Here is a 14,998-nt window from a genome sequence, read left to right on the forward strand (position 1 = left end):
CTCAGGCTGAGACTGCCCAATGTCGTCCCCTCATCCATGGCGGGGTATCACATGACAATAGTCGGAAACTCGTGGACTGTCAGATTATGGAGGTCACTCTGTTGCGCGTAGGGAGAGGACTCCTCGATCACGAATCTGCTGGCCTACTATTCTGTTTGTGAAATATAAGCTGAGAACTCTACCAGTAAAAAAGCAGCCGCGCAGATCCTGAACATTCCGGTAGTCGAATCCACCCTCACGTAGGGCTCTGTATCTTTTCCGGAGTACTTCACTGTTGACTGACCCTTTTCCTGCATACATCGGCATTCATATTTCTGACCTCCTTGGCGGGAGACATCTAGCCGCAGAAACCGGCACTTCATTATGGCTCTGTTGCTTTCTCATGTTGCTCAGCCATCCCCAGCCCAGTTTCTTTTTGCTCCTGTTCCTCCAGCCTGGGTTTGGATCATTTAGCACACCGTGCCGGTGGCGGAGTGGTGCTGATCCTCCGGCTCCTCAGGCGAGAAAGCGGCAGGTTGGTTCCACGGCGTCAATGACGGGCAGAGCGGGCCCCTGGTACGCCGGCCTCTGGGATCAGCAGCATACCAAAGAGCAATGGATGAAGCTTGGCGGCAGTCTGGTGCGGGCACCTCCAGCGCTTCCTCCCCGAGGTCTCCAGGCGTTTGATCACTATCTACGACGACCTCACCTCTGTGGAGCGCGGTGCTCTGGTGCAGATGCGTACCGGGAAGATCGGGCTGAACCACTCACAGCCATCAGCCGGGCCGAGGGAACAACCACCCCCCTTCTTTCCCCCTCCCCCCTCCTCTTCTCCTCCTCTCTCTGTGCCCGTGCGGAGAGGCCACATTCTATTCTGCTGCTCCCAATACGATAGCGTGCGACAAGGACGGAATGGACCCTCCGAAACCTGAGAGGCCTTGACGGAGAAACGGGAGACCGCGCGGCTCATACTGAGCACTGGCCGTCTGACGTACCTGCCAGCCGGCATGGCTCGAGCCGAGCGCCCCCAGCAGGCAACGGCTGACAAACCGCTATCACACACTATCGCACCCTGCTAGTCACTCCCGGCCGTGCGGCGTTCCACGGCTTCAGCTCCACCTCTTCCTCTGCAGATTCGAGCGGGTGTGTGCAGCAGCGACTTCTGAGGTGCCGGCGCGGGGATGGCTGTCAGGGCATTCGGGGTCTATTTATGTCCCTTTTCATTCGATCGTCGCCTAGATTGGTGTTCGGGAGAGGCTGGCTGGCCGGCTCGCGATGCGTGTGTTGATTCAGTTTGGCTTAAAAGGTCTGGGGACCACCCCCCCGCGCGCTCGTCTATCTTGATAAAGGTAGTATCGCGTGAGAGAAGAGCCGCGTGCAATCGAGGAGAATTCTCTTCCCCATGGGTTATAGCTACTTCCACACAGGGATTTGCGTCACATGTTTCGGGCTGATCCTGAACTCTTCCTGCAAATCCTTGGCTGTGTTGATAATGGCCCGCAGATGATCCACCGCCTGATACCTCTGTTAATCTGACGCGTATATCTATTGAACAGTACAGTATGCCGCAAGTTCCGTCATGATATTCAACTCTGAATGTCATAGTGTCGATCGAAGGGAGTGTTTTTGAATCATATGTGAGCTCTAAGTAGCTCTTAAATCCAACAATCTCGGAGAAAATTGCTGCTGTGAGCACTTTTTAACCAAAAGCATAGAATAGTTTGCAGCTATCGGCACGTACTGACTTATTTCCCCATTGTGGAGTATGCCGTGGAGGCTCAGGTCGACCCGTGCCTTAGAAGCCGGGAGCGCGAGAGGCGGACCAGGATTCGCGTTGGTATGAACGGGGCCCAGGAGATCAATTCAGTCGTGAGCCAGGATATAGATCACCACACGACTGGATACCGCAGATGGTCCCTGGCAAACACGTTGCCCAGCATCTCCCCGCAGATGGCTCCGAAAACGCCTACGACCGCGTCCATCATCACCCGCGTGTTAGCCCCTCAAGGATAGGCATCGTCACGATCCTGAGTGCACCCACTATCATAGCTTGAGAGTGACCGGCAAACTCAAAATTCGCTTACGAGTGCCCTGACGAGATGCTGGACAAGTCAGGGGCTGAGGAGCAGAAAAACAAGGTCCTGCGGTATAGCCATGCAGACGTACTAGTCTACAAAGAGGGGTCCACCTGGTGCTGATCGCTTTGGACCTGGGGCCAGACTCACATCCGGCCTCAGGGGCCCCAGTCGGCGGCTTGAGTCAACGTATCGTCTTTGAGGCTGATGGGAACTCGCTCTCAGAAGCTTGGACACCTTGAGGATCTTCCGGCCATGCTGTACAACGCGCCAGTGTCCGAGCCCATGGATGTGAAGTGAGGTTCAGGGACTGGATTCGCTTGCAGCTGTCCAGGATCAGTGACAGGGCAGTCAAGCACGTTCAGGTTGCCTTTCGGGATCTTGTACTCGTGAGCTGCGAAGCGGGCTGCAGCATCACATCTGCGAGAATGTAGTACAAATCGATGATGCTCAGAACCGGTTTCTCAACTTGTTGCAACGACGTGGACAAGGAGGAGATGTTCTCTGCCCTCGTCGGGCTCTCTTTGTGATCAGGCGTCCTAGATGATGTAGACGTTCGTGTTCAACCAACGCGTTGGACTCCTCGCGACCATCTACGCGCATGGGCAAACCCGCAGATTATCATACGCTGACTCAAGGGAGCTCGATGATCTGTGGGACGATGAGCAGGAGTGGATGAGGGAAGGGCTGGCCGGGCAAGTGCTTGATGACCGTCAGGAGCATGATTGCAGCTGTGGCGAGCCGGATCCACTCGTCGCGACAACATTGATTCACGGGTCGCGCCTGCCAACGACGCCTCAAGGGAACGCGGCCCGGGGCCCGGACATGATGTTGATCTTATTCTGGTCGTCAGCGTGACTGTGATTGATACCGGCGGTGGACCTGCGGTGCCTAGGTATGAAGTGCACCACAGTGCTGCTCAAAAGACAGAAAATAGTTATTAATCAAAGTCCAGATAGTTTTTATTTTCTTTTGCTAACTACATTCCTGCCTGCTGAGCTACACTCATGTATGTCCAGTAAATGCTATATTGATCTGCTTGTGCCTACCTGTCTGCCGAGCTCTAGAAGCAGATTATCCTGTATTGTACTTTATCCCAGATTGTAGGGTAGGCGTTGGCTGATTATTGCAATGTTGAAGGATATACCATTCGCAAACCAGCTTTGCGTTCTCGTTCATGGTCTTCCTTCAGTATCTTGATTTTCCAGAACTTGTAGAAGATGGCCAAAGCTAAAGACGTTGTTGCTGATGACGCCGTCGCTATGACTGTCAGCAGGGCCATAATCGACCAGTTGCCTCCCTTTGAAGTATAGATATTTATAAGTGTGGTGAGAAGTCCAGCGGACGCGTTCAGTAGATTTGGCCTATGAAGAGCTGATTAATACCAGATATAAGTAGACTTATGGACTGATGATCAAACCCACAGAAATAGCCGGTTTATCAGCCAGAAGTAGTTGTGTCTCCATCTGAAGAAGAGGTAGACCATTATGCTTGCTCCTATGCTTAAGAAGGAGCATGCTATTGCTACCAAGGGGGGGTTTTGGATTGTGTTGAGAATGGCTTTTTCAGCTCGACCATCCTGAAGACCCGATTTGAGGTTCTCGGACTGCTGAAGTGTAGTAAATGTTCCAGGGATGACGAGATAGCCAGCTAACAAGACCCAGCTTGCGAAGCTGGACAAGAAGTTATAACACCAGTGGATGTTTTCAAGTTCCAAAACCATGAGCATATATTCCGTTTCCACGGTAAGATTGGTGTTGGTATGCCGGATCCCTGACTTTTTATCGGGACCAGCCGTCAGCTTGGACGTTCCGTCAGCCATTGTACAGAAGCAAGGAGAGCAAAACCATTGGAAAAGAGCACTGAGGGAACATTTGGCTGCTATAAACCAAAGATGATAACCAGTGATTTTAAGGTACCGCAGCAGAATCCCGTACTGAAATGTCCGAGGTAGCTTTTCCTATATTCCAACAAAGGACGGCAGATTTGTGCATGGTAAGAGTTAACACAATATTACAGCTGATCACTATGCACATGTACCATAGCTGCTGAACCAATTACAGGCTGTTATGTCCTGTTTCAGGCTCCACCCTGAAACATTCATTTTCGCCATAGTGGGCGTATGGAAAGATAATACCACCAGGCGCAAGAAGAAGGGGGCAAATCAGATGATACGATGATACAAGTACATCAGTCCAGGGTTCTCATATGAATGGAAATATTATTTAATTGCAGCCTTGATCCGGCTTCTGCTCTTTCCCGTTCACCAGACAGTAATACACAGATTCGCGGGCATGATTGATGCGACTCTCAGCAGAAGTAAGTATTCTGTAGTCCGCAGTCCATTTTAACTTGCTCATGATTCCAGCGCCACCGGAGGTGGATCACCGGCATCCAAGCCCTCAAAGTAGCTGGTGTTGTCAAAGCGAGTATGATCGTTTAATGAGTTGGCAAGTTGCAGTTTTATTTCTGCTTATAGCAATCCTCTTGTGGATAAAGAATTTTCCTAAATCCTGATTCCTAAAGTTTTCTACCTATAAATTTGCTGAGGAACAGCCGAGTTAGGCTTTGGTAGTTTTCTAGAACGGCGCCTGGTGGGAGGTCAAAAGAAACGCGCCAGGCGTCACTTCTGGCGTGCAGGCGTCATCGGGAATGTGATCTAGCTGAGAGGACAGAGATCATCTGGGTTGTGTAGATGTACTATACAGTACGGTGTTGTGGGTCTATAGCCGTAATACAAGGTGTGCGGTGTCGTAAAATACACCAGGTTTCGCGCATGCGTGCTGGTGAGGCACATATAGCAGATAGCGTGGGTGTACGACCGAAAATACCAGAGGGTTGGGGGGAGGGCAGGCATCACCTAGTCTTTGTAATATCGTAACATGTCCGGAAAGTTTAGCCCATCGCGGAAATTAATCATTATGCTAAGCAATATTCTGTATTTCAGCAGTGTCAATACAATATAATTACATGTCCACCCGCTGCAGTGAATGACACTCTATCAGAACATGCATATATTGCGGGATTCTCATGGACGCAAGTGTCATATTGTACATGGCAACTACCAGATCTGGAATTTGCTGCGAGTCCTCCACCTCTTTTGGAAATGGTTTCAATCAAGCTTTTACGTTGGATCTTTACTCACGCCGGTGAACAAGCTCAAGACGCTTGGTCTACAATTTTTTCAAAAGAGGACTGGCTTAATAAAGTGACAGAATTAGGTGGTAGACCCCTCTTAATCGGATCTCAACTTAGCCATGTCTGCTCCTCTAGAAGAAACAGACGAATCCATATGATACTTCTCTCAAACTTTGGGCGAGATGAAGTGCCAAGCGAGTCACTGAGACAGCTCTTCTTCGATTGCTTAAAAGAGGGATATACACATACGCAGCGTCAAAAAGGCTGGGGCTATGATGAGATCAAAGTTGGCAACATCACGGTGGATGTCACACAACCTCTGCATGGAGGTGTATGGTTGGAAATCAGAGCGAGGCGCATTAAGCAACTTTTCATCTTTGAGCACAAATCCTTGCGATCGGAATATTGTTTCTTCCATGACAGAGAGATTAGAGCTCTACAACCGCAGAATTTTATCGCCCAACGCAAAGAGACCGTTGCCACAAAGAGCGACTTTCATCGGTACGGGGTGATCTTAGAAATTCCTGGCACGAAAGGGGTGCTTGTTTTGGAAGATCGAGGCGAATTTTGACGGAGGATCTTGCACAATGGACTAGATGCAACTAATTTTGACCCAAAGTTATGCAATTTATTCGATTGTTTTGGGACTCAAAAATGGGGCATATTCCCCTGTCTCCATTCATAGTAGAGATCACAGAAATCAACCCAGAACCTGGTAATAGAAAAACTATCCTGAGGACGGACTCGTCAGCGACATCTGACGTATACTCTTTATCGTTACCAGTACTGTAATAAAATCTCAATCAAGCGTCACAGCCAGAGGATGAGAACACTCTAAACAAGCTTATCATTCTCAGTACCCCCTTCCTCGGCTGCACTTCCGGCATCGAACTTGCAATGCCTGCATGGCCATTGTTGGCCCGCAGTTGTGACAATCGGCCAATATCGGGGACGTGACATATGAGTCGAGCAAGTCTTTCGTAAATGTTGGAACTTCGGATGTAATATCATCATAGACCTTAGAATGCCAGCTGTGATGCAGAGCGGTTTCGAGGTTCTTTCGGGCGAAATGTAAAACAAAATCTCTCAACGTTCGAACTTGTGGGGCCGTTAAATGATAGACATCCGGGATGGACTCTAAAAAGTCGACAACGTTGAAGTCTTTCTCAAGCCTGGAGGAGTATTTTTCTGCTGATAAGACACACAAGTCTTTCACGTCGTACTTGTCAGCTAGTGCAAAGACCCTTGCGTGAAGTTGCAGCGCAGACATATCTGAGTGTGCGCTGTCATCCTCTTCAGACATCTCAATATAATCTCCAGTGTAGAAGTATTGCAAAAGTTTGTCAACGATATGCCTTGGATCATCCATCATCTCATACATGCCTGACCGTGCCTCCTGCTAGGATTTAGACTGTTGACAAGGTTACACTAGTCATAATACTTGCCTTGAAATCCCCGGTACAGGCAGCGTGTAGCACTGGTGACTGTGAGCAGACAACTGCTTTATGTACCAAGAAACTGGTCCCGTTGCAAATGATGGTAAGGTCAGAGAGCTCCGTTAGTTCTCGTATTCTGGGATTGTCAGGAACAGATATATGATTCCTGAAGTTGTATCCAGCTTACTTTGTAAGGACATCCAAGGCCCTTCGGCCGCACGTTGAAGACGGCCTCGGATCTACTGTATGCTGGGACATATTGAGGGCTCGTGGAATGATGTGCTCTATGGAAGGGAGTCTGGGTGGGTTTATTTACACTGAAGAGGTGGGGGAGGGTCGCCGTCCTAAATAGACCTGGGGTACCGGCAGACGTTCCGCCAAGCTTCCCCGCATCAGAAAGATTAACTCTTGAGGCTCGACCGGCCCTTCGCACTTCAAACAACAGCAGTAAATAGCATGATTATCATGAAAGTGTTAGCCAGTGCTGAAGCTGCTGTTGAGACTGGGAAGGTAGACTGGGCCGAGCACACTGGGAAGCGGAGCATGCGCTAGGCATGTGACTTGATTGAAATCACATGACTTGAGCAAATACCCCTAGCTTCCAAGCAAACATGACATGCAGCTATCCGATTCAATGCCCGACATGCTCTGAGTAACCACTCCATGGCGGATCATATTACACCACCGGGAACTACTGCTGAGTCTCCGTTGACTCCTCCGCCGTCAGATCGAAAGGCTTCTTTTAGTGTATCGTCCGTCGTCAATGTTTTGAGATCGCATAAAAAGGGCTGCGGCGGGAAGCCTTGGGCTGTTTATCTTCTCAGTCCGGACGATTACAAAGGGGTATTACATGCGCTGGATTCTGATTCTGATCCTGATCTCAAATCTTACGTTAATGACAAAATCCGGTGTGATAATCTTTACCTCATCGCTCATTGCTGGATACTGACACCTGAGAGCCAGTTATGATTATGATCCCCTCCGTTCACGCCTAGCTATCCGAATGCCTACCCCTGTCCACGAAATATTCTGCGCAAATGTTGTCCGCAATATAATGAAACAACTTGAAACGTTCGAACAATGTAATAGGCTGGATGCGCGATATATAAAAGAGATTCAACACTTCGCGTCTTCACGATTAGAACTACCTGACGAGGCAGACGATGGAACGATAAAGTATATTAGACGGGAGCCTGACGCGTCATTTGGTCATCGCTTAGCACAGTTTCCAGGGGTGATTATTGAGGTCTGCTACGCCCAGAAAGCCCGGCAGATCAATTCACTAGCCGATGACTATATCTTATGCAGCGACGGTAGCGTCAACGTTGTGGTCTGCTTAGACATCGAGTACAGGACCTCTAGAAAGGCCACTCTCTCCATTTGGCGTCCCCAGATCATGCTAAGGGACGGGACTAGAGAATTGCGGGCGTGCCGAGTGGTAAATGAACATGTATGGCCCTTTATATGAAGGCTGACTAGCTGCTTATTATCTGCAGGCTTTCCGAACGGATGATGGACAACCTGTAGAACAGACTTCATTGCGACTGATGCTCAACGATTTCGCAACGGAGGAGTTGACTCGGAACTGTCAGAATCTCGACCAGGAAATTGTGATCTCCTCAGAGGACTTGTGTAGATTCCTGGCGGATGCCGAGGCAAGACAGACAGTCCAAGAACGACAGAGTGGCTCTGTGAACCGCCTCTCTCCGGGAGTACGAAAACGTCGTCGATCTGAAAGCCCTGATGAAGTCAGCTCAGAGGTGGAAGCAGACGCAGAGGATAAGGCGAGAAAGCGAAGTCGTTATGAAAGTGATTATGTTCCAAGTTCCCCATCTGCGGACTCGAACAATTGAATTCGGAAATTTTTGAGCTCTTTTGGAGTTCCTCAGATTAGGTGACCAAAAGAGCATGGTGTCTTCACGCAATTTACGCATATACTCTTGCGACGGATTGTTCTTACCTTAAATCCGCGGCTCTCAACCATGTCAGGCATTCCTGAGCAGTCTAGATTGCTCTAATGCAATAGGCTAGCTGAGATCTTTCCACCCGATGATCGCTTCGCTGCTCCACGAGTAACCTGCTCCCGAAGCTTCACCTTGCTCATCCAGAAGTATACAAATCTGTACCCTGGTGCCAAGGGAGACCGCATCCTGGATACAGTGCGTAGCCACGGCGTTCCTTCTTTTTGAAAATGCGCTAAGAAGTTGGACTGCGGCACCCCACTGAGGGAGTCTACTTACTTTGTGCTGTAAGTGTACATCACATGATTAGAATATTTTTTAAATGTTTGATGTACTAAGTTCTCAAAGACTGTCATCTGCTACTTCTATAGTAGGATTACATGCATGGCTCAGATGAATTCTCTTGGAGTCTCATCAAGTCTCATGGATTCTCAGTAATTGCCCTAGTTTATGTGTTCTTTCTCAGATTGCTAGGCCAAAAATGGTGCCCCGGCAGTATCCCTTTTAGTCTAACGGGCGGTATTATACCAAGCAAGCATGCTATTTAAGTTTCTCAGTGCTTTATTTTTGTTACATGCGTCATCCAGAGGTTAATCACTTGGAGAAGTCTCTTGATACTGCTCTTACCATAGATGAACAGCTCAAGTCTTAGGTAAGGGAGTGGCGGGCCGCCTGGGAATTAATCGGTATTTTACGATCAGGCTTCACCCCCGTTTCAGTACGCTCCATTGCTGGTATCGAACAGAAATAATCCAATACCTGAGTAATTTTTACTATTATTGGAGCTTTTTTGGACTTTCCCGTATCTTACCTTCACCTTGTAATGAGGGCATAAGGTGGGGGTGTTCCTCTCGTAGTTGCTACACAAGGTACCCTCTTCTGTTATTTTTCGATGTATTACAACCATTACTTGCAGCACCAGTGGGTACCTGGTGGGTTCGTCTGGTAAAACCGGAAAATAGTGAAGATTACCAGGGAAGAAATATAGCAAAAGAATTATGCACCAGTACCACCATTACCATAACTTTCCTAATAGATTTCCTGACGAGCTGAAGCCGCAGCACCTCTACCCTTAACATTTTGGCTTGCTCTTATAGGTTGTAAGACGTATTAGTATTTGTTTTAACTTCCATCTAATTTGAGGGCCAATATTACGACTTCAGCCAGTGTTATGTTGGTGACCCAGGAGCAAGCTCAGTCACAACCTTGTCATTTTCCTTCCTACCAAAACAAAAGATTAGGACCTACATAGCTGTGTACACATGGGAAGAGTGGGTTATTCGCTCATTTACAAACACAGAGCTCAACAAACCTTCCTAAGAGGGCGGTCCTTAGGAAGGGACATCAGCTGCAAATACGTCTTCCCATCGCAGAGTTGGGAGAAAAGGAGAAAGGAAACAGTGGGAAGAGCTAAACTTCGGCCTAAGTCTTAAATGTGCGTATATCTGGTAATTACCGTAATATGGAAAGAAGGATACTGTGCATAAAAATCCATTCAACATAAAAGAATATAAGAATACTTAAAAGCGATCAAAAAGCCAAATCCGGAAATGCGAAATATTCCCCCAGCTAAGCAACACAGTAGTTCCGTTGTTATCTACTGCCGAGAATAGTCCATACCAGGTGGGCGTTGGTAACCCAGGCCATTTGTTGAGCGTCCTTTCAGCTCTTTCTCGTGCTGAATTAAAGCACAAGGTGCGCAACAGAAAGATTTTAAGCAGTCCCCACAACCAGAACCTTTTATATGCAGCTTAGTTCGTATAGTAGCCCTTTGGAGAGCTAAGGGGATCCAGTGGAAGCCACAACAAGACAATATCAGAAAGAGACAGCACTAAGATACATCACAATTAGTTTCAATTTCAAATAAGTCACCTAGGCAACTCACGTCTCTATTGTAGCTGGAAGGCCTCGATCCTGGGTTATTAAGCTGAGACTGAACCTTCCCAAATAAGCCGCATGGGCAGCAGCAACCATATAGACCTGCCTCCATCAGTGGGACCAATCACGGAAGGGCATACCAAACACATACATGATCCAAATGGAGAGCAACAGCCCCAGAAAGAATGGCTCCAATCCACATCAGGAAGTGCCTTTGATGACATTTTGTCAATGAGTTATATGTTGGCAAAGGAGGAATGAACTTTCACTCTAGGCATACCAAGCAGGAGCACCTTAATATATCCTAAATGTACGGAGACCAGCAGCAGGTAGTCACTAGTGGTATTCTTCTGTTCGTATTGCTTTTACTATAGATCCACGATGATCACATCAGCCATGCTATTATCACTAGCGTATCTAGGGAAAGGAGTAAAATTACATACAGAGCTGTATTTTACGTGTGAACTGCTATGGTGCCCCTTCCCTAGTATGCTACTCTGAAGTCCTGACTCCCTATAGAATTACCCTCTGTATCAAGTGGACGTCTTACTACCTTAGGTGCTAACCCTGCTGTATGTATGCCTGGACGCGGTCATGGGCTTATAATAAGAGATGATGATGCTGGCCATCATAATAGTAATGTGAGTATCTGGAATCTCTCTATCTACCATTATTTCTTAGTGTGAGAGTGGTCCATAATGCCAACTGCGTTACTTCCTTCTTCAGCTGCACCATTTGCGCCACGGTGCCCGCCTTCTGTGATTTTAAGCACCAGTATCGAGCTCTGGTTGACGGAAACCTTAAAGCGAGTCTGCAAGGTCAAGGGGCCCCTAAAGAATGTCAAGCAGCATACAAAACGTCTGAAGGAGATCTTGTCCTTGCCGACTGCTATCTGGACTCTATGCTCCGTAATGTTTCCAAAGGTTCCAAAGGCACTAGATGTGGGACTGCAGTACCAGACGATCCATATTGAAGCATATGTCGTGTACGTCGACATGGCTTACGCAAATGCGGTTGCCTTCAAGCTGACATCGGAGACTATCAACACTCTGGTTAAGTTCCATCTGGAAGTCTACTCTGTGTATGCTCGGCTCAGCACATGGGAATGGAGTGCCAAGGAAAACCAGTTGAGGAAGCTACAGGAACAGTTCATCCGGGATGTTAACAAGTTTATCTTTTATACGGATGCTCTTGCTCTTGAAGGGTTAGAGGAGGATGGTGCTGGTGAGCTACTCGGAGGCAGAAGTGATCTAGCCAAGGCAATGGTCAAGAGCCTCTTTATCCCCTTACAGTCTCCACATCCTGAACCATTGTGGGTTTTGCAGGGTCAGTAGCTTCAATGAGACACACAATCCCTTTCAATATCATCCTACGATCAACAGCGGTGGACACCAAACATTGATGCGGAACACTTGCTGATAGCTACGTCGACGCTCATAGTGCAATCCGAAGACCATATACGGACTTAATGTGCATGTTGTAGCAATATTATATGGTTCACTGCTTGTTTGGATCCATTCTGATTGGATCGCTTCCACCGATGGATGGCGAGCTAGATAGAGCAGCACATCTACGGCGTGGAACCGGATAGCTTGATAGAATCTGCCTTCCATGGAGGTAAGTAGGGATGTGCTTCGATCCAAGTAGAACTGTGGGGCGTGTTGCCGATTCATGTCTCTCCTCCTCTGCCTGCCTCCAAGGGGCAGTTATATGACGGTTCTCGGGACAAGGAGCACTTACGGAAGATAATATGAACACGCGGTATGTTGACAATCTGATTTATCTACAGACCATGACTTGGTTTAACTTGGAGGGGGAAGGTGGGGGAGAGTAAGAAAACAAAACAAATCTCACTGGATCCATCATGCCCACGCTTTTTGCGACATTGAGCCTCCAGTTCATATACCTTCTGGTGAATTACTGGAACAAAGGTATTTTATAGCTCTCGATTGGCCAGACCGTGCCCAGAAATGGGACATTAACTTTAATATCGAGAATATGCACCGAAACTATGCACCGGGGCTGCGCAGAATGGTTCAAAATCACCATGGCATTGTGTAACTAACCCAAAAATAATTGCACACAACCGAGAATGAAAACGAAAAGTATCCGACGGATTGGAGACCAGCTCATTAAAGCAAAATTGCACAATCTAGCCAAGTCAAATCAACGAAACATGACTGTATAACCGTTTTTGGCAGCCGAGGTGCTGCAGCTAACTATAAAAAGAAACGCAAGGTAACGAGGATGCACCGCTATCCCATTATCTAACTCCCCTGGAATCGTGGCGGATAAATCAATGTAAAGATATCAGGATCGTTTTTTCCCAAAAGCCGAAAACATTGCTGTTCTTCGCTGTGGAGTTACGCTCAGTCGCTGACCATTCTCAAGGTCTTCCTGAGGCTGGCGTCTTGTAAGACGGTTGAATCCACGTTCTATACTTTCCTCCAGCTAAGTACTTTGTTAACAAGGGGACAGATCTGTAAGGGATTAGTCAGACTAACATTGCTGTTATACTTGAAAGTCAACCACACGGCCAGCGTCAATAATGTGGTGACCGCAGCAAAGGGAATATACAACCACCACGACGGATTGGACTTTAAGACGTCGATATTCATACCAAAGATACTCTGCATCCGATTAGGAATCCATCTCCCAAGGCGAAACATAAACTGAGAGCCATACCGCGATGAACATAAGTGGGAGAAAAACAAACTGCACGCATAACACGTTAGAAACTGACGCTCTAGTGACAGACAACAAGTATGGCCTACCGTAATCCAGCTAAGGCGCTTCATGCTCTTGTTTGTCGATGTTGATTTCTGTGCTTCTGAAATAGACGTAAGATTGAATTCCTAGCACAAGTCAGTCAGCACTCTCCCCGTAGAGCAGGAATCACTTTTCGATACCAGTTGAATGAGATCATGGGAAGTATCCGTTAAACTCTTCAACCCATGCCGACATTCCCTTGCCAGATTGTTTACCTCATCCTGGAAGGACTCCAAATCATCATTTGCCTGTTCATTACTTGTAGAGTCGTTCTCACGAAGCACAGTCCACGATTGACTTCTATAGCTGTCCTGAAATGCAACCAGCTCCGTTATTTGCCTGTTATAGGTCCTTTCTAACAGACCCCACAGTTGGGCATCGCCCAGCAAGTCTCGGATTAGGCAGGGGTTTCTCCCATTCGCCCTCAGCAACTCCGTGCGCTGTGCGTGTTGGTTAACTGAAGCCTCATCAGGAACCAGGTTTTCCTCACCTTCATTGCCAAACGACTTTCCGCTGTCTGGAAGGTCTGACGCCACTCTTCGAGGAGCTGCTGAACCAGCGGAGCGAAAAGGTCCGTGGCGCACGGCGGTAATTGTGCGTATTCAGCTGTGCTAAAAAATGTTCTTGATTCCAGAGCGCTCTCTGAAGCCTTCGCATTCGGACGCTTGGTCATAATCCAAAGAATACCATACGTCTTTTCGAAGCCTCGTGTATCTAACTCGGAGGTATCAGACAAACTAGGCCACTTGCAGTTTTCGGAGGTACGCAATGTAATTGCACGGGTAGTAAAGCAGCACTCAACAAAGACTTTTCGACTGATTAGGAAGGTGCTCCAATGTTGATAGGACGTAAAAAAAACTTACAATCTTCCTTTGGAATTTGAATCAAGGCCGCTCGACTGGGTGCTGTGCTAGACTGGACTCTCCATACTCGGTTCACCTCTTGCCTTCGTTGGTCCCAAGGTTGGTCAACTGGGGCCTGCCGTTGCACTCTACGCCACCAACGGCAACGTGGACCGGTCAAAGAAGACGACAAGAGAGCCCCGTTGCCAAGAATACTACCCCAATTGATTATGAGCGCTGGGGTATCAGCAGTTGGGTAAGAGTACCTACAAAATACGTCTGGAAGCAATGTCCGCCCCCATGAAATCATCGCCCCTTGCAGCCAGCTCCGTGACATGATGAGAAAGCGGATACCCCCTATTCTTTAAGTCGTTTTCTGTCCTCTTCACAATACTCATAGACTTCCCGTTGGTCATTTCAAGATGGGGCTCTGAACCAGGCAAGAGGATCCTCCACATGGAAGCGTTCACGAAGCAGAGACTGTCAATGCTTCTTGGAAGAAGTAGTAGCGCATTTTGGTAGTCCCTCTTTCGAGCTGCAAGCTGAAGTGGGGTTGCACCACCGAAATCTTGTTTATTCGTTAGAGCGCCTCGTTCGAGAAGTTGAGCAACGGCGGGTATAGAGCGTGCCTCTACCGCAAGATGTAGTGGCGTCCGCCCGTAGCTGCCTCCTTGCGCGTTGACGTCCGCGCCTTTGTCAAGAAGTAGTCGCATGATCTCTATGTGACCCCCAGATGCAGCGGCCTGGAGAGCAGTTCCATACTCGCCTCCTTGAGCATTGACATCGGCGCCTTTGTTAAGAAGTAGTTGCGTGATTTCTATATGACCCTCAAATGCGGCGGCCTGGAGAGCAGTTTTATATATGCCTCCTTTAGCGTTGACATCTGCACCTTTGTCAAGAAGTAGTCGCGCAATCTCTAT

At 48.0% G+C, this 14,998-nt stretch overlaps 4 protein-coding genes across 4 annotated transcripts; 2 read left to right on the forward strand and 2 right to left on the reverse strand.

Moving 5' to 3' along the window:
* Positions 1 to 449: 449 nt before the first annotated feature.
* Positions 450 to 756, reverse strand: Aud_004477 (uncharacterized protein; the record flags this gene model as incomplete). Its single annotated transcript, XM_043289417.1, is given in 2 exon segments — positions 450 to 737; positions 751 to 756. 2 exon segments carry the CDS (start codon positions 754 to 756, stop codon positions 450 to 452), a joined length of 294 nt encoding a protein of 97 aa, XP_043145352.1.
* Positions 757 to 7,291: 6,535 nt separating this feature from the next.
* Aud_004478 (uncharacterized protein) lies at positions 7,292 to 8,481 on the forward strand (the record flags this gene model as incomplete). Its single annotated transcript, XM_043289418.1, has 3 exons — positions 7,292 to 7,536; positions 7,592 to 8,066; positions 8,125 to 8,481. The coding sequence occupies 3 exons, from the start codon at positions 7,292 to 7,294 to the stop codon at positions 8,479 to 8,481; spliced, it is 1,077 nt and encodes a 358-aa protein (XP_043145353.1).
* A 2,684-nt stretch (positions 8,482 to 11,165) lies between these two features.
* On the forward strand, positions 11,166 to 11,801 carry Aud_004479 (uncharacterized protein; the record flags this gene model as incomplete). Its single annotated transcript, XM_043289419.1, has 1 exon — positions 11,166 to 11,801. One exon carries the CDS (start codon positions 11,166 to 11,168, stop codon positions 11,799 to 11,801), a length of 636 nt encoding a protein of 211 aa, XP_043145354.1.
* A 976-nt stretch (positions 11,802 to 12,777) lies between these two features.
* On the reverse strand, positions 12,778 to 14,791 carry Aud_004480 (ankyrin-2; the record flags this gene model as incomplete). Its single annotated transcript, XM_043289420.1, has 8 exons — positions 12,778 to 12,918; positions 12,972 to 13,097; positions 13,153 to 13,182; positions 13,242 to 13,322; positions 13,452 to 13,676; positions 13,727 to 14,043; positions 14,100 to 14,293; positions 14,349 to 14,791. 8 exons carry the CDS (start codon positions 14,789 to 14,791, stop codon positions 12,778 to 12,780), a joined length of 1,557 nt encoding a protein of 518 aa, XP_043145355.1.
* Between the last annotated feature and the right edge of the window lie 207 nt (positions 14,792 to 14,998).

The sequence above is a fragment of the Aspergillus udagawae genome, assembly GCF_001078395.1.
Source record: "Aspergillus udagawae IFM 46973 DNA, scaffold_3, whole genome shotgun sequence".
Lineage (NCBI taxonomy): Eukaryota > Fungi > Ascomycota > Eurotiomycetes > Eurotiales > Aspergillaceae > Aspergillus > Aspergillus udagawae.